The sequence below is a fragment of the Salvelinus namaycush genome, chromosome 5, assembly GCF_016432855.1.
Source record: "Salvelinus namaycush isolate Seneca chromosome 5, SaNama_1.0, whole genome shotgun sequence".
In the NCBI taxonomy this organism is placed as follows: Eukaryota; Metazoa; Chordata; class Actinopteri; order Salmoniformes; family Salmonidae; genus Salvelinus; species Salvelinus namaycush.
In genome coordinates this window covers 639000-666796 of record NC_052311.1, presented here as the reverse complement: position 1 = coordinate 666796, position 27797 = coordinate 639000, and the positions used below count along the sequence as shown (strand labels likewise).

Genomic DNA, 27797 nt, shown 5'->3' with positions numbered 1-27797 from the left:
AAATAAAAAGAGAGAGAGAGAGAGAAATAAAAAGAGAGAGAGAGAGAGAAATAAAAGGAGAGAGAGAGAGAGAGAAATAAAAGGAGAGAGAGAGAGAGAGAAATAAAAGGAGAAAGAGAGAGAGAGAAATAAAAGGAGAGAGAGAGAGAGAGAAATAAAAGGAGAGAGAGAGAGAGAGAAATAAAAGGAGAGAGAGAGAGAGAAATAAAAGGAGAGAGAAAGAGAAATAAAAGGAGAGAGAAAGAGAAATAAAAGGAGAGAGAAAGAGAGAGAAATAAAAGGAGAGAGAGAGAGAGAGAAATAAAAGGAGAGAGAGAGAGAGAGAAATAAAAAGAGCGAGAGAGAGAGAAATAAAAAGAGAGAGAAAGAGAGAGAAATAAAAGGAGAGAGAGATAAATAAATAAAAGGAGAGAGATAAATAAATAAAAGGAGGGAGAGAGAGAGATAAATAAATAAATAAAAGGAGAGAGAGAGATAAATAAATAAAAGGAGAGAGAGAGAGAAATAAAAGGAGAGAGAGAGAGAAATAAAAGGAGAGAGAGAGAGAAATAAAAGGAGAGAGATAAATAAATAAAAGGAGAGAGGGAGAGAGCACACGCAGCATATGTGCGCTCCACTCTGCTTAGGAGGAGCTTCAGGATTTTCACTTGTTCCGTGCAACATCTCATTTGAAGACTCGTTTACCAAGGAGCTATAGCCTGCGACTAAGAGGGGGAAAGGTGAGTAATTGAATGATTGGATAGGTTACTGAAGATGTATACAGTTTACCTGTACAATAATATATAACTGATTTGTGACTGTATATATATATATATCACGGTTAATAGTTTAGGATCAAAAGTTACATCCGTAGCTTAATGCAATTCACTTTCGTCACCTCTCATTTCCCTGATACAGATGGATTCTGATTAAATGTATCAGCACTGTCTTTGGTAAATAGAGGCTACTGAGACATAACGAAATAACAACCATGTAGCCTAAAGCCTAACACACAATAGCAGACGTTGTCATCAGATCATGAATAGAGGTCTACGATGGTGAGTTTACTTTAGTGTCGTATTTAAATCGTGAGATTGACATATCGATAGTAAAGTCTGTAGCATACATTTCACTAGTTGGTTCTGTTTGTGTTGGTTCACAGCAGGTTACAGCTTATTGCAGACAAATGCCTGCTTTTTAGAAAGCCCTGGAGACAATTACTAAGCACCTAATACTTCAGATAAACTGCACCCATTCTCTATCCCCCTGTCTGTCTGTCTGCCTGTCTGTCTGTCTGTCTGTCTGACCGTCTGTCTGTCTGACCGTCTGTCCCCCTGTCTGTCTGTCCCCTGTCTGTCTGTCCCCTGTCTGTCCCCCTGTCTCCCCCCTGTCTATCCCTCTGTCTGTCTATCCCCCTGTCTATCCCCCTGTCTGTCTGTCTGTCTGTCTATCCCCCTGTCTGTCCGTCCGTCCGCCTGTCTGTCTGTCCCCCTGTCTGTCTGTCTGTCCCCCTGTCTCCCCCCTGTCTATCCCTCTGTCTGTCTATCCCCGTCTATCCCCCTGTCTATCCCCCTGTCTATCCCCCTGTCTGTCTGTCTGTCTGTCTGTCTGTCTGTCTATCCCCCTGTCTATCCCCCTGTCTGTCTGTCCATCCCCCTGTCCGTCCGTCCGTCCGTCCGTCCGTCCGTCCGTCCGTCCGTCCGTCCGTCCGTCCGTCCGTCCGTCCGTCCGTCCGTCCGTCCGTCCGTCTGTCTGTCTGTCTGTCTGTCTGTCTATCTGTCTGTCTATCCCCCTGTCTGTCTATCCCCCTGTCTGTCTATCCCCCTGTCTGTCTGTCTGTCTATCCCCCTGTCTGTCTATCTGTCTGTCCCCCTGTCCCCTTGTCTGTCTGTCTGAATGCTATCCCCATATGTCTGCTGACAGCACCACATTGACAAAGAGTGATTAGAGCTGAGAACGAAGGAAGGTTGTTTTATAATGCTAAGTGTAGGTAGGCAGTTGTTCTGATCCAAATATTAGTATAGCCTGCATAATAAACACAAACCCACCAACCCAGATAGATGTATTAATCGACAAGTCTTATTTCTGACCCAGACACATGCAGTATGCTTCTGATTCCATATTTCAGTCTGAATTCCTTCTGGCCTGCCATTGTATCTGTGTTTGTCTCCCCTGGAGCTGAATTGCTGGGAGTGTTGCTGACTGAGGCTAGGAGGGATCAGGTGCTGGGAGGGTTGGAGACTGAGGCTGTGAAGGATGAGGTGCTGGGAGGGTTGGAGGCTGAGGCTAGGAGGGATCAGGTACTGGGAGGGTTGGAGACTGAGGCTGGGAGGGATGAGGTGCTAGGAGGGTTGGAGGCTGGGAAGGATGAGGTGCTGGGAGGGTTGGAGGCTGAGAAGGATGAGGTGCTAGGAGGGTTGGAGGCTGAGAAGGATGAGGTGCTGGGAGGGTTGGAGGCTGAGGCTAGGAGGGATCAGGTGCTGGGAGGGTTGGAGACTGAGGCTGGGAGGGATAAGGTGCTGGGAGGGTTGGAGGCTGAGGCTGGGAGGGATAAAGTGCTGGGAGGGTTGGAGGCTGAGGCTGGGAGGGATAAAGTGCTGGGAGGGTTGGAGGCTGGGAAGGATGAGGTGCTGGGAGGGTTGGAGGCTGAGAAGGATGAGGTGCTGGGAGGGTTGGAGGCTGAGGCTAGGAGGGATCAGGTGCTGGGAGGGTTGGAGACTGAGGCTGGGAGGGATGAGGTGCTAGGAGGGTTGGAGGCTGGGAGGGATGAGGTGCTAGGAGGGTTGGAGGCTGGGAAGGATGAGGTGCTGGGAGGGTTGGAGGCTGAGAAGGATGAGGTGCTAGGAGGGTTGGAGGCTGAGAAGGATGAGGTGCTGGGAGGGTTGGAGGCTGAGGCTAGGAGGGATCAGGTGCTGGGAGGGTTGGAGACTGAGGCTGGGAGGGATAAGGTGCTGGGAGGGTTGGAGGCTGAGGCTGGGAGGGATAAAGTGCTGGGAGGGTTGGAGGCTGAGGCTGGGAGGGATAAAGTGCTGGGAGGGTTGGAGGCTGGGAAGGATGAGGTGCTGGGAGGGTTGGAGGCTGAGGCTGGGAGGGATAAGGTGCTGGGAGGGTAGATAACTTAGCTCACCCCTAAAATCAGATAATAGGTAATATCAGATAATAGATCATATCAGATCATATATTTTTTTATTTTTTTTATTTTTTATATCATACCAGAGTACTGAATGAAGTGTACATGGTATAGGGTACGATATGGGACGCATCCGTATTTGATTGTTTTTGCGGCAGTAATGATTCTGTTTCCCCAAACTCACTGTCTAAGAACACCCTCAAACTTGCACACAATTTAACGTGTACATTTAATTTGACATCATCAGCTATTGAGCAAGCTACCTGGCAGGAGGATGGTGAGTGCACTGTACTGAGAGTCGACCAGCATGCGTGTGGTGTGCACTGAATTTCAATTAATAGACTCTATTTAGAGACCATCTACAGAGTTTTTCCCTTGTGCAAATAATCAAGGAGCTTTCTTCACGCTGTGTTTTTGTGAGTCCCAAATGGCACCCTATTTTGACGTGGTGAGGTTTGCTACCCAGGTGCAGAGAAAAGACGAGACGTGGAATCAGTGGTTAAGGATTAACATAATACTTTACTGGGAAACGGTAGCCGCGGGATCACAGTACAATTGGGAAGAAGAAGAATAAGGAAGACAATTAATTAAATAACGAAAAGATAACCGCTTGGTCTCAAAACCTCACTCAGGAAGCGACCTCTTTCAGGAAGGGACCTCACTCAGGAAGGGACCTCACTCAGGAAGCGACCTCACTCAGGAAGGGACCTCACTCAGGAAGGGACCTCACTCAGGAAGGGACCTCACTCAGGAAGCGACCTCACTCAGGAAGCGACCTCACTCAGGAAGGGACCTCACTCAGGAAGGGACCTCACTCAGGAAGCGACCTCACTCAGGAAGGGAGCTCACTCAGGAAGCGACCTCACTCAGGAAGCGACCTCACTCAGGAAGCGACCTCACTCAGGAAACAATTCAAGCTTCAGCAAAGGACAACAGAAAACACACCTCTTTTAACAGGGACATATAATGGGTAAATAGGACACACCTGAGTGTGGTTAATGTCGCTAGGACAGTCTCTGCTGCCCTCTGGTGACAGGTGGAACCATGACACCTATCCCCTATATAGGGTCTCTGGTCAAAATTGGTGCACTATATAGGGGACAGGTGCACTGTATAGGGGACAGGTGCACTATATAGGGGATGGGTGCACTATATAGGGGACGGGTGCACTATATAGGGGATGGGTGCACTATATAGGGGACAGGTGCACTATATAGGGGATAGGTGCACTATATAGGGGATAGGTGCACTATATAGGGGATAGGTGCCCTATTTAGGGATTAGGGTGTCATTTGGGTTTCCTAAAATACCCAGGTTTTCCAGAAATGTGAGTATTCTGGATTTCATGCTTACTCCCTTCTGATTCCGGAGAATCAGGAATCTTCCAAACTAACCAAGATTTCTGGACCTGGGAAATGTTTTTGCAGCACTAGTGTCATTTCAGGTTTCTGGTTTTGTGGTGGAGACACAGGACACACAGTAAACAGTGTACTGGTTTTGTGGTGGAGACACAGGACACAGAGACAGTAAACAGTGTCCTGGTTTTGTGGTGGAGACACAGGACACAGAGACAGTAAACAGGTTTCTGGTTTTGTGGTGGAGACACAGAGACAGTAAACAGTAAACAGTATTCTGGTTTTGCGGTGGAGACACAGGACACAGAGACAGTAAACAGTGTACGCCATGCAGCAGTATATCTCTCTCCTCAAGCCCTCTCCTATAAACACACAGTGAGGAAGGATAGGAGGGATGCCCACTGATTATGAATTATAAACACACACACACACACACACACACATAGACTATAAACCCGGACGGTAGGGAACTATAGGAGAGATGACCACCGATCATGATTTATATAGACTTCCACAAATTACAACCTAGAAAGAAGAGCACAATATTGTAGGTACACAGAGAGAGATAAATAGAGAGAGAGAGAGAGAGAGCTAGATAAATAGAGAGAGATATGGAGATAGAGAGAGAGCTAGATAAATAGAGAGAGATATGGAGATAGAGAGAGAGCTAGATAAATAGAGAGAGATATGGAGATAGAGAGAGAGCTAGATAAATAGAGAGAGATATGGAGATAGAGAGAGAGAGAGAGAGAGAGAGAGAGATAGAGAGAGAGAGAGAGAGAGAGAGAGAGAGAGAGAGAGAGAGAGAGAGAGAGAGAGAGAGAGAGAGAGAGAGAGAGAGAAAAAGACAGACCTGGAACAGACAGAGAGATAGACCAGAGAGAGGGAGATGAGTAATGTTGTATATCAGGGTGTATATTGAGGAGCCAGGGATATCTATGAACTGTACCAGTTAGCTGTACCCTCCTCCAGAGGACCAGGCTATCTATGGACCTCCCTAAGTTAGCTGCCCCCTCCTCCAGAGGACCAGGCAATCTATGAACCTCCCTAAGTTAGTTGTCCCCTACTCCAGAGCTATCTATGGACCTCCATAAGTTAGTTGTCCCCTCCTCCAGAGCTATCTAGGAACCTCCCTAAGTTAGTTGTCCCCTCCTCCAGAGGACCAGGCAATCTATGAACTTCCCTAAGTTAGCTGCCCCCTCCTCCAGAGGACCAGGCAATCTAGGAACCTCCCTAAGTTAGCTGTCCCCTCCTCCAGAGGACCAGGCTATCTATGAACCTCCCTAAGTTAGCTGCCCCCTCCTCCAGAGGACCAGGCTATCTATGAACCTCCCTAAGTTAGCTGTCCCCTCCTCCAGAGGACCAGGCTATCTATGAACCTCCCTAAGTTAGCTGCCCCCTCCTCCAGAGGACCAGGCTATCTATGAACCTCCCTAAGTTAGCTGTCCCCTCCTCCAGAGGACCAGGATAACTAGGAACCTCCCTAAGTTAGCTGTCCCCTCCTCCAGAGGACCAGGCTATATATGAACCTCCCTAAGTTAGCTGCCCCCTCCTCCAGAGGACCAGGCTATCTATGAACCTCCCTAAGTTAGCTGTCCCCTCCTCCAGAGGACTGGGCTATCTATGAACCTCCCTAAGTTAGTTGTCCCCTCCTCCAGAGGACCAGGCTATCTATGAACCTCCCTAAGTTAGTTGTCCCCTCCTCCAGAGCACCAGGCTATCTATGAACCTCCCTATGTTAGCTGTCCCCTCCTCCAGAGGACCAGGCTATCTAGGAACCGCCCTAAGTTAGTTGTCCCCTCCAGAGCACCAGGCTATCTATGAACCTCCCTAAGTTAGTTGTAGCCTCCTCCAGAGCTATCTATGAACCTCCCTAATTTAGTTGTCCCCTCCTCCAGAGCTATCTATGAACCTCCCTAAGTTAGTTGTAGCCTCCTCCAGAGCTATCTATGAACCTCCCTAATTTAGTTGTCCCCTCCTCCAGAGCTATCTATGAACCTCCCTAAGTTAGTTGTCCCCTCCTCCAGAGCTATCTATGAACCTCCCTAAGTTAGTTGTCCCACCTCCTCCAGAGCTATCTATGAACCTCCCTAAGTTAGTTGTAGCCTCCTCCAGAGCTATCAATGAACCTCCCTAAGTTAGTTGTAGCCTCCTCCAGAGCTATCTATGAACCTCCCTAAGTTAGTTGTAGCCTCCTCCAGAGCTATCTATGAACCTCCCTAATTTAGTTGTAGCCTCCTCCAGAGCTATCTATGAACCTCCCTAAGTTAGCTGTCCCCTCCTCCAGAGCTATCTATGAACCGCCCTAATTTAGTTGTCCCCTCCTCCAGAGCTATCTATGAACCTCCCTAAGTTAGTTGTCCCCTCCTCCAGAGCTATCTATGAACCTCCCTAAGTTAGTTGTCCCCTCCTCCAGAGCTATCTATGAACCTCCCTAAGTTAGTTGTCCCACCTCCTCCAGAGCTATCTATGAACCTCCCCAAGTTAGTTTTCCCCTCCTCCAGAGCTATCTATGAACCTCCCTAAGTTAGTTGTCCCCTCCTCCAGAGGACCAGGCAATCTATGAACCTCCCTAAGTTAGCTGTCCCCTCCTCCAGAGGACCGGGCAATCTAGGAACCTCCCTAAGTTAGCTGCCCCCTCCTCCAGAGGACCAGGCTATCTATGAACCTCCCTAAGTTAGCTGTCCCCTCCTCCAGAGGACCAGGCTATCTATGAACCTCCCTAAGTTAGCTGTCCCCTCCTCCAGAGGACCAGGCTATCTATGAACCTCCCTAAGTTAGCTGCCCCCTCCTCCAGAGGACCAGGCAATCTATGAACCTCCCTAAGTTAGCTGTCCCCTCCTCCAGAGGACCAGGATAACTAGGAACCTCCCTAAGTTAGTTGTCCCCTCCTCCAGAGGACCAGGCTATCTATGAACCTCCCTAAGTTAGCTGTCCCCTCCTCCAGAGGACCAGGCTATCTATGAACCTCCCTAAGTTAGCTGTCCCCTCCTCCAGAGGACCAGGATAACTAGGAACCTCCCTAAGTTAGCTGTCCCCTCCTCCAGAGGACCAGGCTATATATGAACCTCCCTAAGTTAGCTACCCCCTCCTCCAGAGGACCAGGCTATCTATGAACCTCCCTAAGTTAGCTGTCCCCTCCTCCAGAGGACCGGGCTATCTATGAACCTCCCTAAGTTAGTTGTCCCCTCCTCCAGAGGACCAGGCTATCTATGAACCTCCCTAAGTTAGTTGTCCCCTCCTCCAGAGCACCAGGCTATCTATGAACCTCCCTAAGTTAGCTGTCCCCTCCTCCAGAGGACCAGGCTATCTAGGAACCGCCCTAAGTTAGTTGTCCCCTCCAGAGCACCAGGCTATCTATGAACCTCCCTAAGTTAGTTGTAGCCTCCTCCAGAGCTATCTATGAACCTCCCTAATTTAGTTGTCCCCTCCTCCAGAGCTATCTATGAACCTCCCTAAGTTAGTTGTAGCCTCCTCCAGAGCTATCTATGAACCTCCCTAATTTAGTTGTCCCCTCCTCCAGAGCTATCTATGAACCTCCCTAAGTTAGTTGTAGCCTCCTCCAGAGCTATCTATGAACCTCCCTAATTTAGTTGTCCCCTCCTCCAGAGCTATCTATGAACCTCCCTAAGTTAGTTGTCCCCTCCTCCAGAGCTATCTATGAACCTCCCTAAGTTAGTTGTCCCACCTCCTCCAGAGCTATCTATGAACCTCCCTAAGTTAGTTGTAGCCTCCTCCAGAGCTATCTATGAACCTCCCTAAGTTAGTTGTAGCCTCCTCCAGAGCTATCTATGAACCTCCCTAATTTAGTTGTAGCCTCCTCCAGAGCTATCTATGAACCTCCCTAAGTTAGCTGTCCCCTCCTCCAGAGCTATCTATGAACCGCCCTAATTTAGTTGTCCCCTCCTCCAGAGCTATCTATGAACCTCCCTAAGTTAGTTGTCCCCTCCTCCAGAGCTATCTATGAACCTCCCTAAGTTAGTTGTCCCCTCCTCCAGAGCTATCTATGAACCTCCCTAAGTTAGTTGTCCCACCTCCTCCAGAGCTATCTATGAACCTCCCCAAGTTAGTTTTCCCCTCCTCCAGAGCTATCTATGAACCTCCCTAAGTTAGTTGTCCCCTCCTCCAGAGGACCAGGCAATCTATGAACTTCCCTAAGTTAGCTGCCCCCTCCTCCAGAGGACCAGGCAATCTATGAACCTCCCTAAGTTAGCTGTCCCCTCCTCCAGAGGACCGGGCAATCTAGGAACCTCCCTAAGTTAGCTGCCCCCTCCTCCAGAGGACAAGACTATCTATGAACCTCCCTAAGTTAGCTGTCCCCTCCTCCAGAGGACCAGGCTATCTATGAACCTCCCTAAGTTAGCTGTCCCCTCCTCCAGAGGACCAGGCTATCTATGAACCTCCCTAAGTTAGCTGCCCCCTCCTCCAGAGGACCAGGCAATCTATGAACCTCCCTAAGTTAGCTGTCCCCTCCTCCAGAGGACCAGGATAACTAGGAACCTCCCTAAGTTAGTTGTCCCCTCCTCCAGAGGACCAGGCTATCTATGAACCTCCCTAAGTTAGCTGTCCCCTCCTCCAGAGGACCAGGCTATCTATGAACCTCCCTAAGTTAGCTGTCCCCTCCTCCAGAGGACCAGGATAACTAGGAACCTCCCTAAGTTAGCTGTCCCCTCCTCCAGAGGACCAGGCTATATATGAACCTCCCTAAGTTAGCTACCCCCTCCTCCAGAGGACCAGGCTATCTATGAACCTCCCTAAGTTAGCTGTCCCCTCCTCCAGAGGACCGGGCTATCTATGAACCTCCCTAAGTTAGTTGTCCCCTCCTCCAGAGGACCAGGCTATCTATGAACCTCCCTAAGTTAGTTGTCCCCTCCTCCAGAGCACCAGGCTATCTATGAACCTCCCTAAGTTAGCTGTCCCCTCCTCCAGAGGACCAGGCTATCTAGGAACCGCCCTAAGTTAGTTGTCCCCTCCAGAGCACCAGGCTATCTATGAACCTCCCTAAGTTAGTTGTAGCCTCCTCCAGAGCTATCTATGAACCTCCCTAATTTAGTTGTCCCCTCCTCCAGAGCTATCTATGAACCTCCCTAAGTTAGTTGTAGCCTCCTCCAGAGCTATCTATGAACCTCCCTAATTTAGTTGTCCCCTCCTCCAGAGCTATCTATGAACCTCCCTAAGTTAGTTGTCCCCTCCTCCAGAGCTATCTATGAACCTCCCTAAGTTAGTTGTCCCACCTCCTCCAGAGCTATCTATGAACCTCCCTAAGTTAGTTGTAGCCTCCTCCAGAGCTATCAATGAACCTCCCTAAGTTAGTTGTAGCCTCCTCCAGAGCTATCTATGAACCTCCCTAAGTTAGTTGTAGCCTCCTCCAGAGCTATCTATGAACCTCCCTAATTTAGTTGTAGCCTCCTCCAGAGCTATCTATGAACCTCCCTAAGTTAGCTGTCCCCTCCTCCAGAGCTATCTATGAACCGCCCTAATTTAGTTGTCCCCTCCTCCAGAGCTATCTATGAACCTCCCTAAGTTAGCTGTCCCCTCCTCCAGAGGACCAGGCTATCTATGAACCTCCCTAAGTTAGCTGTCCCCTCCTCCAGAGGACCAGGATAACTAGGAACCTCCCTAAGTTAGCTGTCCCCTCCTCCAGAGGACCAGGCTATATATGAACCTCCCTAAGTTAGCTACCCCCTCCTCCAGAGGACCAGGCTATCTATGAACCTCCCTAAGTTAGCTGTCCCCTCCTCCAGAGGACCGGGCTATCTATGAACCTCCCTAAGTTAGTTGTCCCCTCCTCCAGAGGACCAGGCTATCTATGAACCTCCCTAAGTTAGTTGTCCCCTCCTCCAGAGCACCAGGCTATCTATGAACCTCCCTAAGTTAGCTGTCCCCTCCTCCAGAGGACCAGGCTATCTAGGAACCGCCCTAAGTTAGTTGTCCCCTCCAGAGCACCAGGCTATCTATGAACCTCCCTAAGTTAGTTGTAGCCTCCTCCAGAGCTATCTATGAACCTCCCTAATTTAGTTGTCCCCTCCTCCAGAGCTATCTATGAACCTCCCTAAGTTAGTTGTAGCCTCCTCCAGAGCTATCTATGAACCTCCCTAATTTAGTTGTCCCCTCCTCCAGAGCTATCTATGAACCTCCCTAAGTTAGTTGTAGCCTCCTCCAGAGCTATCTATGAACCTCCCTAATTTAGTTGTCCCCTCCTCCAGAGCTATCTATGAACCTCCCTAAGTTAGTTGTCCCCTCCTCCAGAGCTATCTATGAACCTCCCTAAGTTAGTTGTCCCACCTCCTCCAGAGCTATCTATGAACCTCCCTAAGTTAGTTGTAGCCTCCTCCAGAGCTATCTATGAACCTCCCTAAGTTAGTTGTAGCCTCCTCCAGAGCTATCTATGAACCTCCCTAATTTAGTTGTAGCCTCCTCCAGAGCTATCTATGAACCTCCCTAAGTTAGCTGTCCCCTCCTCCAGAGCTATCTATGAACCGCCCTAATTTAGTTGTCCCCTCCTCCAGAGCTATCTATGAACCTCCCTAAGTTAGTTGTCCCCTCCTCCAGAGCTATCTATGAACCTCCCTAAGTTAGTTGTCCCCTCCTCCAGAGCTATCTATGAACCTCCCTAAGTTAGTTGTCCCACCTCCTCCAGAGCTATCTATGAACCTCCCCAAGTTAGTTTTCCCCTCCTCCAGAGCTATCTATGAACCTCCCTAAGTTAGTTGTCCCCTCCTCCAGAGGACCAGGCAATCTATGAACTTCCCTAAGTTAGCTGCCCCCTCCTCCAGAGGACCAGGCAATCTATGAACCTCCCTAAGTTAGCTGTCCCCTCCTCCAGAGGACCGGGCAATCTAGGAACCTCCCTAAGTTAGCTGCCCCCTCCTCCAGAGGACAAGACTATCTATGAACCTCCCTAAGTTAGCTGTCCCCTCCTCCAGAGGACCAGGCTATCTATGAACCTCCCTAAGTTAGCTGTCCCCTCCTCCAGAGGACCAGGCTATCTATGAACCTCCCTAAGTTAGCTGCCCCCTCCTCCAGAGGACCAGGCAATCTATGAACCTCCCTAAGTTAGCTGTCCCCTCCTCCAGAGGACCAGGATAACTAGGAACCTCCCTAAGTTAGTTGTCCCCTCCTCCAGAGGACCAGGCTATCTATGAACCTCCCTAAGTTAGCTGTCCCCTCCTCCAGAGGACCAGGCTATCTATGAACCTCCCTAAGTTAGCTGTCCCCTCCTCCAGAGGACCAGGATAACTAGGAACCTCCCTAAGTTAGCTGTCCCCTCCTCCAGAGGACCAGGCTATATATGAACCTCCCTAAGTTAGCTACCCCCTCCTCCAGAGGACCAGGCTATCTATGAACCTCCCTAAGTTAGCTGTCCCCTCCTCCAGAGGACCGGGCTATCTATGAACCTCCCTAAGTTAGTTGTCCCCTCCTCCAGAGGACCAGGCTATCTATGAACCTCCCTAAGTTAGTTGTCCCCTCCTCCAGAGCACCAGGCTATCTATGAACCTCCCTAAGTTAGCTGTCCCCTCCTCCAGAGGACCAGGCTATCTAGGAACCGCCCTAAGTTAGTTGTCCCCTCCAGAGCACCAGGCTATCTATGAACCTCCCTAAGTTAGTTGTAGCCTCCTCCAGAGCTATCTATGAACCTCCCTAATTTAGTTGTCCCCTCCTCCAGAGCTATCTATGAACCTCCCTAAGTTAGTTGTAGCCTCCTCCAGAGCTATCTATGAACCTCCCTAATTTAGTTGTCCCCTCCTCCAGAGCTATCTATGAACCTCCCTAAGTTAGTTGTCCCCTCCTCCAGAGCTATCTATGAACCTCCCTAAGTTAGTTGTCCCACCTCCTCCAGAGCTATCTATGAACCTCCCTAAGTTAGTTGTAGCCTCCTCCAGAGCTATCAATGAACCTCCCTAAGTTAGTTGTAGCCTCCTCCAGAGCTATCTATGAACCTCCCTAAGTTAGTTGTAGCCTCCTCCAGAGCTATCTATGAACCTCCCTAATTTAGTTGTAGCCTCCTCCAGAGCTATCTATGAACCTCCCTAAGTTAGCTGTCCCCTCCTCCAGAGCTATCTATGAACCGCCCTAATTTAGTTGTCCCCTCCTCCAGAGCTATCTATGAACCTCCCTAAGTTAGTTGTCCCCTCCTCCAGAGCTATCTATGAACCTCCCTAAGTTAGTTGTCCCCTCCTCCAGAGCTATCTATGAACCTCCCTAAGTTAGTTGTCCCCTCCTCCAGAGGACCAGGCAATCTATGAACTTCCCTAAGTTAGCTGCCCCCTCCTCCAGAGGACCAGGCAATCTATGAACCTCCCTAAGTTAGCTGTCCCCTCCTCCAGAGGACCGGGCAATCTAGGAACCTCCCTAAGTTAGCTGCCCCCTCCTCCAGAGGACAAGATTATCTATGAACCTCCCTAAGTTAGCTGTCCCCTCCTCCAGAGGACCAGGCTATCTATGAACCTCCCTAAGTTAGCTGTCCCCTCCTCCAGAGGACCAGGCTATCTATGAACCTCCCTAAGTTAGCTGCCCCCTCCTCCAGAGGACCAGGCAATCTATGAACCTCCCTAAGTTAGCTGTCCCCTCCTCCAGAGGACCAGGATAACTAGGAACCTCCCTAAGTTAGTTGTCCCCTCCTCCAGAGGACCAGGCTATCTATGAACCTCCCTAAGTTAGCTGTCCCCTCCTCCAGAGGACCAGGCTATCTATGAACCTCCCTAAGTTAGCTGTCCCCTCCTCCAGAGGACCAGGATAACTAGGAACCTCCCTAAGTTAGCTGTCCCCTCCTCCAGAGGACCAGGCTATATATGAACCTCCCTAAGTTAGCTACCCCCTCCTCCAGAGGACCAGGCTATCTATGAACCTCCCTAAGTTAGCTGTCCCCTCCTCCAGAGGACCGGGCTATCTATGAACCTCCCTAAGTTAGTTGTCCCCTTCTCCAGAGGACCGGGCTATCTATGAACCTCCCTAAGTTAGTTGTCCCCTCCTCCAGAGCACCAGGCTATCTATGAACCTCCCTAAGTTAGCTGTCCCCTCCTCCAGAGCACCAGGCTATCTATGAACCTCCCTAAGTTAGCTGTCCCCTCCTCCAGAGGACCAGGCTATCTAGGAACCGCCCTAAGTTAGTTGTCCCCTCCAGAGCACCAGGCTATCTATGAACCTCCCTAAGTTAGTTGTAGCCTCCTCCAGAGCTATCTATGAACCTCCCTAATTTAGTTGTCCCCTCCTCCAGAGCTATCTATGAACCTCCCTAAGTTAGTTGTAGCCTCCTCCAGAGCTATCTATGAACCTCCCTAATTTAGTTGTCCCCTCCTCCAGAGCTATCTATGAACCTCCCTAAGTTAGTTGTCCCCTCCTCCAGAGCTATCTATGAACCTCCCTAAGTTAGTTGTCCCACCTCCTCCAGAGCTATCTATGAACCTCCCTAAGTTAGTTGTAGCCTCCTCCAGAGCTATCAATGAACCTCCCTAAGTTAGTTGTAGCCTCCTCCAGAGCTATCTATGAACCTCCCTAAGTTAGTTGTAGCCTCCTCCAGAGCTATCTATGAACCTCCCTAATTTAGTTGTAGCCTCCTCCAGAGCTATCTATGAACCTCCCTAAGTTAGCTGTCCCCTCCTCCAGAGCTATCTATGAACCGCCCTAATTTAGTTGTCCCCTCCTCCAGAGCTATCTATGAACCTCCCTAAGTTAGCTGTCCCCTCCTCCAGAGGACCAGGCTATCTATGAACCTCCCTAAGTTAGCTGTCCCCTCCTCCAGAGGACCAGGATAACTAGGAACCTCCCTAAGTTAGCTGTCCCCTCCTCCAGAGGACCAGGCTATATATGAACCTCCCTAAGTTAGCTACCCCCTCCTCCAGAGGACCAGGCTATCTATGAACCTCCCTAAGTTAGCTGTCCCCTCCTCCAGAGGACCGGGCTATCTATGAACCTCCCTAAGTTAGTTGTCCCCTCCTCCAGAGGACCAGGCTATCTATGAACCTCCCTAAGTTAGTTGTCCCCTCCTCCAGAGCACCAGGCTATCTATGAACCTCCCTAAGTTAGCTGTCCCCTCCTCCAGAGGACCAGGCTATCTAGGAACCGCCCTAAGTTAGTTGTCCCCTCCAGAGCACCAGGCTATCTATGAACCTCCCTAAGTTAGTTGTAGCCTCCTCCAGAGCTATCTATGAACCTCCCTAATTTAGTTGTCCCCTCCTCCAGAGCTATCTATGAACCTCCCTAAGTTAGTTGTAGCCTCCTCCAGAGCTATCTATGAACCTCCCTAATTTAGTTGTCCCCTCCTCCAGAGTTATCTATGAACCTCCCTAAGTTAGTTGTAGCCTCCTCCAGAGCTATCTATGAACCTCCCTAATTTAGTTGTCCCCTCCTCCAGAGCTATCTATGAACCTCCCTAAGTTAGTTGTCCCCTCCTCCAGAGCTATCTATGAACCTCCCTAAGTTAGTTGTCCCACCTCCTCCAGAGCTATCTATGAACCTCCCTAAGTTAGTTGTAGCCTCCTCCAGAGCTATCTATGAACCTCCCTAAGTTAGTTGTAGCCTCCTCCAGAGCTATCTATGAACCTCCCTAATTTAGTTGTAGCCTCCTCCAGAGCTATCTATGAACCTCCCTAAGTTAGCTGTCCCCTCCTCCAGAGCTATCTATGAACCGCCCTAATTTAGTTGTCCCCTCCTCCAGAGCTATCTATGAACCTCCCTAAGTTAGTTGTCCCCTCCTCCAGAGCTATCTATGAACCTCCCTAAGTTAGTTGTCCCACCTCCTCCAGAGCTATCTATGAACCTCCCCAAGTTAGTTTTCCCCTCCTCCAGAGCTATCTATGAACCTCCCTAAGTTAGTTGTCCCCTCCTCCAGAGGACCAGGCAATCTATGAACTTCCCTAAGTTAGCTGCCCCCTCCTCCAGAGGACCAGGCAATCTATGAACCTCCCTAAGTTAGCTGTCCCCTCCTCCAGAGGACCGGGCAATCTAGGAACCTCCCTAAGTTAGCTGCCCCCTCCTCCAGAGGACAAGACTATCTATGAACCTCCCTAAGTTAGCTGTCCCCTCCTCCAGAGGACCAGGCTATCTATGAACCTCCCTAAGTTAGCTGTCCCCTCCTCCAGAGGACCAGGCTATCTATGAACCTCCCTAAGTTAGCTGCCCCCTCCTCCAGAGGACCAGGCAATCTATGAACCTCCCTAAGTTAGCTGTCCCCTCCTCCAGAGGACCAGGATAACTAGGAACCTCCCTAAGTTAGTTGTCCCCTCCTCCAGAGGACCAGGCTATCTATGAACCTCCCTAAGTTAGCTGTCCCCTCCTCCAGAGGACCAGGCTATCTATGAACCTCCCTGAGTTAGCTGTCCCCTCCTCCAGAGGACCAGGATAACTAGGAACCTCCCTAAGTTAGCTGTCCCCTCCTCCAGAGGACCAGGCTATATATGAACCTCCCTAAGTTAGCTACCCCCTCCTCCAGAGGACCAGGCTATCTATGAACCTCCCTAAGTTAGCTGTCCCCTCCTCCAGAGGACCGGGCTATCTATGAACCTCCCTAAGTTAGTTGTCCCCTCCTCCAGAGGACCAGGCTATCTATGAACCTCCCTAAGTTAGTTGTCCCCTCCTCCAGAGCACCAGGCTATCTATGAACCTCCCTAAGTTAGCTGTCCCCTCCTCCAGAGGACCAGGCTATCTAGGAACCGCCCTAAGTTAGTTGTCCCCTCCAGAGCACCAGGCTATCTATGAACCTCCCTAAGTTAGTTGTAGCCTCCTCCAGAGCTATCTATGAACCTCCCTAATTTAGTTGTCCCCTCCTCCAGAGCTATCTATGAACCTCCCTAAGTTAGTTGTAGCCTCCTCCAGAGCTATCTATGAACCTCCCTAATTTAGTTGTCCCCTCCTCCAGAGCTATCTATGAACCTCCCTAAGTTAGTTGTCCCCTCCTCCAGAGCTATCTATGAACCTCCCTAAGTTAGTTGTCCCACCTCCTCCAGAGCTATCTATGAACCTCCCTAAGTTAGTTGTAGCCTCCTCCAGAGCTATCAATGAACCTCCCTAAGTTAGTTGTAGCCTCCTCCAGAGCTATCTATGAACCTCCCTAAGTTAGTTGTAGCCTCCTCCAGAGCTATCTATGAACCTCCCTAATTTAGTTGTAGCCTCCTCCAGAGCTATCTATGAACCTCCCTAAGTTAGTTGTCCCCTCCTCCAGAGCTATCTATGAACCTCCCTAAGTTAGTTGTCCCCTCCTCCAGAGCTATCTATGAACCTCCCTAAGTTAGTTGTCCCACCTCCTCCAGAGCTATCTATGAACCTCCCCAAGTTAGTTTTCCCCTCCTCCAGAGCTATCTATGAACCTCCCTAAGTTAGTTGTCCCCTCCTCCAGAGCTATCTTTGAACCTCCCTAATTTAGTTGTCCCCTCCTCCAGAGCTATCTAGGAACCTCCCTAAGTTAGTTTTCCCCTCTCCAGAGCTATCTATGAACCTCCCTAATTTAGTTGTAGCCTCCTCCAGAGCTATCTATGAACCTCCCTAATTTAGTTGTCCCCTCCTCCAGAGCTATCTATGAACCTCCCTAAGTTAGTTGTAGCCTCCTCCAGAGCTATCTATGAACCTCCCTAATTTAGTTGTCCCCTCCTCCAGAGCTATCTATGAACCTCCCTAAGTTAGTTGTCCCCTCCTCCAGAGCTATCTATGAACCTCCCTAAGTTAGTTGTCCCACCTCCTCCGGAGCTATCTATGAACCTCCCTAAGTTAGTTGTAGCCTCCTCCAGAGCTATCAATGAACCTCCCTAAGTTAGTTGTAGCCTCCTCCAGAGCTATCTATGAACCTCCCTAAGTTAGTTGTAGCCTCCTCCAGAGCTATCTATGAACCTCCCTAATTTAGTTGTAGCCTCCTCCAGAGCTATCTATGAACCTCCCTAAGTTAGCTGTCCCCTCCTCCAGAGCTATCTATGAACCGCCCTAATTTAGTTGTCCCCTCCTCCAGAGCTATCTATGAACCTCCCTAAGTTAGCTGTCCCCTCCTCCAGAGGACCAGGATAACTAGGAACCTCCCTAAGTTAGCTGTCCCCTCCTCCAGAGGACCAGGCTATATATGAACCTCCCTAAGTTAGCTACCCCCTCCTCCAGAGGACCAGGCTATCTATGAACCTCCCTAAGTTAGCTGTCCCCTCCTCCAGAGGACCGGGCTATCTATGAACCTCCCTAAGTTAGTTGTCCCCTCCTCCAGAGGACCAGGCTATCTATGAACCTCCCTAAGTTAGTTGTCCCCTCCTCCAGAGCACCAGGCTATCTATGAACCTCCCTAAGTTAGCTGTCCCCTCCTCCAGAGGACCAGGCTATCTAGGAACCGCCCTAAGTTAGTTGTCCCCTCCAGAGCACCAGGCTATCTATGAACCTCCCTAAGTTAGTTGTAGCCTCCTCCAGAGCTATCTATGAACCTCCCTAATTTAGTTGTCCCCTCCTCCAGAGCTATCTATGAACCTCCCTAAGTTAGTTGTAGCCTCCTCCAGAGCTATCTATGAACCTCCCTAATTTAGTTGTCCCCTCCTCCAGAGCTATCTATGAACCTCGCTAAGTTAGTTGTCCCCTCCTCCAGAGCTATCTATGAACCTCCCTAAGTTAGTTGTCCCACCTCCTCCAGAGCTATCTATGAACCTCCCTAAGTTAGTTGTAGCCTCCTCCAGAGCTATCAATGAACCTCCCTAAGTTAGTTGTAGCCTCCTCCAGAGCTATCTATGAACCTCCCTAAGTTAGTTGTAGCCTCCTCCAGAGCTATCTATGAACCTCCCTAATTTAGTTGTAGCCTCCTCCAGAGCTATCTATGAACCTCCCTAAGTTAGCTGTCCCCTCCTCCAGAGCTATCTATGAACCGCCCTAATTTAGTTGTCCCCTCCTCCAGAGCTATCTATGAACCTCCCTAAGTTAGTTGTCCCCTCCTCCAGAGCTATCTATGAACCTCCCTAAGTTAGTTGTCCCCTCCTCCAGAGCTATCTATGAACCTCCCTAAGTTAGTTGTCCCACCTCCTCCAGAGCTATCTATGAACCTCCCCAAGTTAGTTTTCCCCTCCTCCAGAGCTATCTATGAACCTCCCTAAGTTAGTTGTCCCCTCCTCCAGAGCTATCTTTGAACCTCCCTAATTTAGTTGTCCCCTCCTCCAGAGCTATCTAGGAACCTCCCTAAGTTAGTTTTCCCCTCTCCAGAGCTATCTATGAACCTCCCTAATTTAGTTGTAGCCTCCTCCAGAGCTATCTATGAACCTCCCTAAGTTAGTTTTCCCCTCCTCCAGAGCTATCTAGGAACCTCCCTAAGTTAGTTGTCCCCTCCTCCAGAGCTATCTATGAACCTCCCTAATTTAGTTGTCCCCTCCTCCAGAGCTATCTAGGAACCTCCCTAAGTTAGCTGTCCCCTCCTCCAGAGCTATCTATGAACCTCCCTAATTTAGTTGTCCCCTCCTCCAGAGCTATCTAGGAACCTTCATAAGTTAGTTGTCCCCTCCTCCAGAGCTATCTATGAACCTCCCTAATTTAGTTGTAGCCTCCTCCATAGCTATCTATGAACCTCCCTAAGTTAGTTGTCCCCTCCTCCAGAGCTATCTAGGAACCTCCCTAAGTTAGTTGTCCCCTCCTCCAGAGCTATCTATGAACCTCCCTAATTTAGCTGTCCCCTCCTCCAGAGCTATCTATGAACCTCCCTAAGTTAGTTGTCCCCTCCTCCAGACTCAGAGAGCTAACAACCCATATTTTGCTCATGTTTTACTCTGGTGGTTGTAGAATTTGTCTTTCACCTGACCCCTGACCCCTCTCCTCTGTGTTATCACTGAGAATGTTCCATCTGTTGTTTCTCCTACTGCAGGTATCTGGACTTCCCAGCTGACTGAGAGACCAGGCAGTGTTGTCTTCCCTACCAGTAGACTGAATAACCAGACCAGACCAGACCAGACCAGACCAGGCAGTGCTCCCAGTGTATCTGGACTGGACCAGGGACTAGTTGGCTTCAGTGACTGGACTTTGCAGTGTTACCATCAGTATTGGACTATATAAACTGTATTTGGACTGACTGACCAGCTCCAGTGATCCTCCCTCCTTACCTCCCAGCAGAAAACATGACCCCTCAGACCCTTTAAACCCAGACCCCTCCAACAGCCAGTCCACATGGACACCACCTCCACCCACTGGCAGCAAGGCATCCTGGGTAACGACAGTCTCAGCCTCCACCTCGACCGGCCGGGGTTCCACTCTGACATCACCAAGCATGTAGGAGTCCAGGCTGCTTTGATCACGGCGTATAGTCTGATCATCTTACTGGGCCTAGTAGGCAACGCCCTAGTCATCTACATGATCATCCGCTTCCGGAACATGAGGACAGTCACTAACTTCTTCATAGCTAACCTGGCCCTGGCCGACCTGCTGGTGGATACGTTGTGCTTACCGTTCACACTGGTTTATACCTTGCTCGACGAGTGGAAGTTTGGCGCGGTGCTGTGTCACATGGTCCCGTTCGCCCAAGCGCTGAGCGTTCACGTATCGATCCTGACGCTGACCGTCATCGCTCTGGAGCGCTACAGGTGTATCGTGTTCCACCTGGGCCAGCGCCTCACCTGGCGAAGCAGCCTGCTCATCATGGCTCTCACCTGGACGCTGTCCTCCATGCTGGCCAGCCCGCTCGCCATCTTCAGAGAGTACCGTCAGGAGGAGATCCCGTCCATCAACCTGAGGATCTCAGTCTGCTATGAGAAGTGGCCTTACGGCAGCAGCAGAGATGGAGTCATTTACAGCCTGTCTATGTTACTGCTGCAGTACGTGCTGCCACTCTCCATCATCAGTTATGCCTACATCTGCATCTGGGTGAAGCTGAAGAACCACATGAGTCCAGCGAGCCGCGTCGACGCCGTCCAGCGCAGGAAGAAGACCACCAAGATGCTGGTTATGGTGGTTGTAGTCTTCGCCACATGCTGGCTACCCTTCCACGTGTTTCAACTAGCCAGTGACCTAGACCTGGTGCTCAGCTTAAGACAATACAAGCTCATCTATACCCTCTTCCACATTGTAGCCATGTGCTCCACCTTCGCCAACCCGCTCCTGTACGGCTGGATGAATAAGAACTACAGGAATGGGTTCCTCATGGTGTTCAGGTGTGAGGATAAACCAGACAGTATTCACCCTGAGGGATCCTTTAGGACCCGGTCACTAAGAAGGATGTCTCTGAACAGGAGGAACGGAGGACACCCTCCTACTGCCGTCTGATTGGTTGATTGATTTGCCGTCTGATTGGTTGATTGATCTGCCGTCTGATTGGTTGATTGATCTGCCGTCTGATTGGTTGATTGATCTGCCGTCTGATTGAGGCTGCTGTATGGAATGATATTAGCACCATTAGAAAGAGAATCTGAGGCTGCTGTAAAAAAATCAAAAATAAGCCTTGTGAACCAGAACGGCCCATAGGGCAGGAGTACATCTCCTGTTTCTGTAGAGTGAACCAGAACGGCCCGTAGGGCAGGAGTCCATCTCCTGTTTCTGTAGAGTGAACCAGAACGGCCCGTAGGGCAGGAGTCCATCTCCTGTTTCTGTAGAGTGAACCAGAACGGCCCATAAATCACTTTGGATTAAAGCGTCTGTTAATATAATATATTGATGTATGGAGTACACCCCCTGGACAGGACACTATACTGCTGTATGGAGTACACCCCCTGGACAGGACGTTATACTGCTGTATGGAGTGATATTAGTGCCAACAGAAAGGAAATCGGGAATTGCTGCACTTATTATTGTTAAAGCATCTCTTCAATGATGATGACTAGGACCAGGAGTTTTTCCTGACCTCACAACCGACCTGAGCAAGAAAAACTCTGGACCCTATAGTTACCTGACCGTGTGGGATAACTAGGATAAACTCTGGACCCTACAGTTACCTGACCGTGTGGGATAACTAGGATGAACTCTGGACCCTACAGTTACCTGACCGTGTGGGATAACTAGGATAAACTCTGGACCCTACAGTTACCTGACCGTGTGGGATAACTAGGATAAACTCTGGACCCTACAGTTACCTGACCGTGTGGGATAACTGGGATAAACTCTGGACCCTACAGTTACCTGACCGTGTGGGATAACTAGGATAAACTCTGGACCCTACAGTTACCTGACCGTGTGGGATAACTAAGATGAACTCTGGGTCCTAGTTATATAGCCTTGGTCAGATCATGTGGTGTGGATCAGGAAAAACTCCTGGTCCTATTTGAGGATTATTAATATGAGACTTTACAAGGACCTTAATAAGGTTCTGGTGAAACTGTCTGAATCGAATGACCTAACCTTGAATATCTACCTTGAGATTACTGACTGACTGAGGTTCAAAGTTGAAAGAAGGCATTGCATGTGTAAATGTTTTATGTTTCGCTACTTCATCTAACTGTCTATGGTACTTCTAAATAATTAACTACTCTTGTCCAATGAATTCAAAGACACGTTGATTGATCAAGCCGTTATCTTTGGTTGCAACAGAACTCATTAAAACTGACTATAACAGGATGAGGTAGAGAGAACACATGGTTATTTACATTCACGGAACAATAGACTTGTTTAAATCAGTGACTGCGTCCAAAATGGCTCCCTATTCCCTATACAGTGCACTACTGTTGACCATAGTCCTATGGGCTAAGGTAGTGGACTATATATAGAGTAGGGCGTCATTTTGGAGGTAGACCCTGTCACTGTTCGCTAAGGGACACACAGTAAAAATGTTCACGCCTACTCTAGTTGAAGTGGATCGTTAGACAAAGGGATATAATTGGCAGCATAATGAAGTTGATTTGCTATTCACTGTGTGTGAGTCCCACACGGCACCCTGTTCCCTATATAGTGTACTTCTTTAGATCAGAGCCTGGTCATTAGTAGTGCACTAGAAAGGGAATAGCGTGTCATTTGACACTCAGCCAGTGTCAACGCTCTACAACGTTCACTTCACAACAGGATGTGGCTCATATATTAGCCAGCGTCGTGGGCCTCCAGCGTTGTGGGCCTCCAGCGTTGTGGGCCTCCAGCGTCGGGGGCCTCCAGCGTCGGGGGCCTCCAGCGTCGGGGGCCTCCAGCGTCGGGGGCCTTCAGCGTCGTGGGCCTCCAGCGTCGGGGGCCTCCAGCGTCGGGGGCCTCCAGCGTCGGGGGCCTCCAGCGTCGTGGGCCTCCAGCGTCGGGGGCCTCCAGCGTCGTGGGCCTCCAGCGTCGGGGGCCTCCAGCGTCGGGGGCCTCCAGCGTCGTGGGCCTCCAGCGTCGGGGGCCTCCAGCGTCGGGGGCCTCCAGCGTCGGGGGCCTCCAGCGTCGTGGGCCTTCAGCGTCGGGGGCCTCCAGCGTCGGGGGCCTCCAGCGTCGTGGGCCTTCAGCGTCAGGGGCCTCCAGCGTCGTGGGCCTCCAGCGTCGTGGGCCTCCAGCGTCGTGGGCCTCCAGCGTCGGGGGCCTTCAGCGTCGGGGGCCTCCAGCGTCGGGGGCCTCCAGCGTCGTGGGCCTTCAGCGTCGGGGGCCTCCAGCGTCGGGGGCCTCCAGCGTCGGGGGCCTTCAGCGTCGTGGGCCTCCAGCGTCGGGGGCCTCCAGCGTCGGGGGCCTCCAGCGTCGGGGGCCTTCAGAGTCGCAACCTCCAGCGTTGTGGGCCTCCAGCGTCGGGGGCCTCCAGCGTCGGGGGCCTCCAGCGTCGGGGGCCTCCAGCGTCGTAGGCTTCTTTTGTATTTAAAGCAGAGAAACGAGCCCTCAATCCTCACTGTGGGGATTCTCTCACAATGGCAGGCTGACGTCTCTGGCATTGCAAATATGAAGAATGAATTAATATTATTGGATTAAGTCATCAGATACATCTAGGCTTTCATTCATTGAACTCAGTGCAATGCAGTATCTGCTGGATGTTCTGGGAATTTGGAATAATAGAGATCAGGGAACTATCTGCATGATAGCACTAACCGAGCTGGGACCAGGCTAAGAGGAACAAGCACGCCAGTCCATGTCTAATGTGTAGTGCATCTGTCACAGATAAAGAGACATTCTGAGATGGTGTGGTGGTCAAATGTAGTTGTCCTCTTTAATGTTGCTAGTCACATCAACTATACAACATACTTCAACAATAAAGTGAAGATTCAACTAACAGTTTTAACTAGCCCAACATTCCACACACAGTTTGACACAAGCAGACAAGGAAGAGGTAAATATTTTTATTCTGAACTGAGGTAGCTACATCGAGTAAGAGAGGTTTATACGGTTGTGGAGGATGATCCTGACTCATTGTTATATTGCACGGTCATATCTTAAACCTTTAATTAGACAGGTAAGACAGCTAGGTCACTGAACTCTAGAGGTGGATCTTTCACAACACCTTGAATGATTGATCTGTACACACCCAGGTAACGTAGGTCTCGTCTATTTCTCTCCAATAAAATGCTTGTTGAGGTACATTTCAAAACCAAACCATTGTTGTTGTAATAGGAAAATGGTCTAATAGGCTGTGAGATTAAATAGATTTCCTTATTAGGTATAAACCCCAAAATAAATAGAAATTGTTCGACATTTTGTATTCACGACTCAGTCGTTCTGAAAAAAAAGTGTTGCGTTTCTGAAACGTTAACAGGTCATTAACAGTCACCTGACTGTCACTATGAGGATAATAGATGTTAACACGGTCATATACTGTCACCTGACTGTCACTGAGGATAATAGATGTTAACATACAGTCACCTGGCTGTCAATATGAGGATAATAGATGTTAACATACAGTCACCTGGCTGTCAATGTGAGGATAATAGACGTTAACAGGTCTTATACTGTCACCTGGCTGTCAATGTGAGGATAATAGATGTTAACAGGTCTTATACAGTCACCTGACTGTCACTGTGAGGATAATAGATGTTAACAGGTCTTATACAGTCACCTGGCTGTCAATATGAGGATAATAGATGTTAACATACAGTCACCTGGCTGTCAATGTGAGGATAATAGACGTTAACAGGTCTTATACTGTCACCTGGCTGTCAATGTGAGGATAATAGATGTTAACAGGTCTTATACAGTCACCTGACTGTCAATATGAGGATAATAGATGTTAACAGGTCTTATACAGTCACCTGGCTGTCAATGTGAGGATAATAGATGTTAACAGGTCTTATACAGTCACCTGACTGTCAATATGAGGATAATAGATGTTAACATGGTCGTATACTGCCACCTGGCTGTCAATATGAGGATGCACAGGGATGGCTTTTGCCACAGATTATGCATTATATTGACCAGGCAAAAGCATTTTAATACTGTAATATTCGCATAGAAACGTCTAAGAAGCAGTAGATCTGTCATTCTCATTGAAAGCCAGTCTAAAAAGCTGTAGATCTGTTCTACGTTGCTCTATTTCTCTGCTTCCCGTTCTTAAGTTTCGTTTGTGCGTCTTTTACTTTCGGTTTTGTTCACCAGCTTAAAACAGCTGAAAATACAATATTTTTGGTTATGGAAAATATATTTCACAGGGGTTTAGATGGTACAACGATTCTCTACACCAGGGATGGACAACTTTAATGGGGGTGAGGGCCACACACAAAACGAAACTCATCCTTAGGAGCTGCAGTGGCTCGTGGGTCTGTGTACCCACATCGATAACCCAGTTAAGAGACCGCTCTAACAATTAAATGAAATGTCTTCAGAAATGGAAGGAGGTCGGGAGGCAAGGTCAGGTGAGACCATTCTAGACAATTAGAGGGCAGATACGCATGTGGAGAACAGGCACAATCAGAGATATTAGCAAAAGGATCTCTGGCTCAACTCCTATATGTGTTTTTTCTCAAAGTTGCCGGTGTGTCGCGTGTCCTACTTATGACAACACACTCGTGACAACTTCAGCATTCCGAGACGTTTATTCGATCAAACAAGCCTCAAGTAGCACAAAAGCTATACATTTTTGTTGTTGATCGAATTCAACCCTCTCATTGACATCCATACAAAAAAAGCAACCTGGCAACCTAGCAACCTAGCTTGGTTAACGAAACAATTGTCGCCACCAACTGGGTGAAAAAATGTACTAAAATAAAAGTAAATTCCACTACGGGGAAGAGAAAATGAACATTAATCCACACAAACTATGAAAAAAATGTACATTAATATATATATTCCCCCTCCTTCAGTCATTTAAAAGCTCAAATCCCCTCTTCAGGCTCTGGGGCCTGAGAGGGTGGGGCTGTATGAGGCAGTAATCCATATAGCTCCTCAGATGTTAAATATGTTCATCCCCATTGCAGAAACAATAATGTTAATCTTTCTTAACTTTTTATCTATTTTTACTTGCGCCATGCATTTACCACCATTGCTATAAAAGCAACAAAGTCCACTTTCTTCACATGTCGTGATCCTGCTGGTGACAAGCAGGCCTGGATGCATGTTGCTGTATAGCTCCCCTGTTATTCACTACCATCGGGCCTTCTGCTCTTTCTACTGCCTCCGCATAGATAATAGGAGACAGATTTTGGCAACCTCCATCTCTTTCACCTTATTTGGGCATTCCAAAGATGTTGCCTCGGGTTCTCCTCCACAAATACAACACTTTATTCATTTGCAAATTCTCTTCTTCTATACAATCTCCATTAAAGTGATCTTCCCCACATGTCCCGAATCTGGGCTCCTTCCATCTGCAGACACTCTCTACATGGCCCAAATGTTCACATCTCTTACACTGCAATGGCCTGGAAACTTTTACGGAGTACAAAGGGAAACCCAGACGCGAGCTGCCCAGTGACGTGAGCCTACCAGACGAGCTAAATGCCTTTTATGCTCACTTCGAGGCAAGCAACACTGAAGCATGCACGAGAGCACCAGCTGTTCTGGATGACTGTGTGATAAAGCTCTCGGTAGCCGATGTGAACAAAACCTTTAAACAGGTCAACATTCACAAAGCAGCTGGGCCAGACGGATTACCAGGACGCGTACTCAAAGCATGCGCGGACCAACTGGCAAGTGTCTTCACTGACATTTTCAACCTTTCCCTGACTGAGTCTGTAATACCTACATGTTTCAAACAGACCACAATAGTCCCTGTGCCCAAGGAAGCGAAGGTAACCTGCCTAAATGATTAAAGCCCTGTGGCACTCACGTCAGTAGCCATGAAGTGCTTTGAAAGGCTGGTCATGGCTCACATCAACAGCATCCTCCCGGACACTTAGACCCACTCCAATTCGCATACCGCCCCAACAGATCCACAGATGATGCAATCTCAAATCGCACTCCACACTGCCCTTTCTCACCTGGACAAAAGGAACACCTATGTGAGAATGCTGTTCATTGACTACAGCTCAGTGTTCAACACCATAGTGCCCAAGAAGCTCATCACTAAGCTAAGGACTCTGGGACTAAACACCACCCTTTGCAACTGGATCCTGGACTTCCTGACGGGCCGCCCCCAGGTGGTAAGAGTAGGCAACAACACGTCTGCCACGCTGATCCTTAACACTGGGGCCCCTCAGGGGTGTGTACTTAGTCCCCTCCTGTACTCCCTGTTCACCCACAACTGCGTGGCCAAACACGACTCCAACACCATCATTAAGTTTTCTGACAACACAACAGTGGTAGGCCTGATCACCGACAACAATGAGACGGCCTATAGGGAGGAGGTCAGAGAACTGGCAGTGTGGTGCCAGGACAACAACCTCTCCCTCAACGTGAGCAAGACTAAGGAGCTGATCATGGACTACAGGAAAAGGCAGGCCGAACACGCCCCCATTAACATCGACGGTGCTGTAATGTAGCGGGTCGAGAGTCTCAAGTTCCTTGGTGTCCACATCACCAATGAACTATCATGGTCCAAACATACCAAGACAGTCGTGAAGAGGGCACGACAAAACCTTTTCCCCCTCAGGAGACTGAAAAGATTTGGCATGTGTCCCCAGATCCTCAAAAGGTTCTACAGCTGCACCATCGAGAGCCTCCTGACCGGTTGCATCACCGCCTGGTATGGCAACTGCTCGGCATCTGACCGTAAGGCGACACAGAGGGTAGTGCGAACGGCCCTATACATCACTTAGGCCAAGCTTCCTGCCATCCAGGACCTATATAATAGGCGTGTCAGAGGAAAGCCTATAAAATTGTTAGACTCCAGACACATAGACTGTTTTCTCTGCTACCGCATGGCAAGCGGTACCGGAGCACCAAGTCTAGGACCAAAAGGCTCCTCAACAGCTTCTACCCCCAAGCCATAAGACTGCTGAACAATTCATAAAATCGCCACCGGACAATTTACATTGACCCCCCTCCCTTTTGTACACTCACTGTTTGTATGCATAGTCACTTCGCCCCCACTTACATGTACAGATTACCTCAACTAGCCTGTACCCCTCCACATTGACTCGGTACCGGTGCCCCCTGTATAT

General features: G+C 49.2%; 1 protein-coding gene across 1 annotated transcript; it reads left to right on the top strand.

Moving 5' to 3' along the window:
• The first annotated feature begins 636 nt into the window (after positions 1–636).
• On the top strand, positions 637–20891 carry LOC120047360 (neuropeptide Y receptor type 2-like). Its single transcript, XM_038992885.1, has 2 exons — positions 637–719; positions 19271–20891. Exon 2 carries the CDS (start codon positions 19570–19572, stop codon positions 20659–20661), a length of 1092 nt encoding a protein of 363 aa, XP_038848813.1. The 5' UTR covers positions 637–719; positions 19271–19569; the 3' UTR covers positions 20662–20891.
• The last annotated feature ends 6906 nt before the right edge of the window (positions 20892–27797 follow it).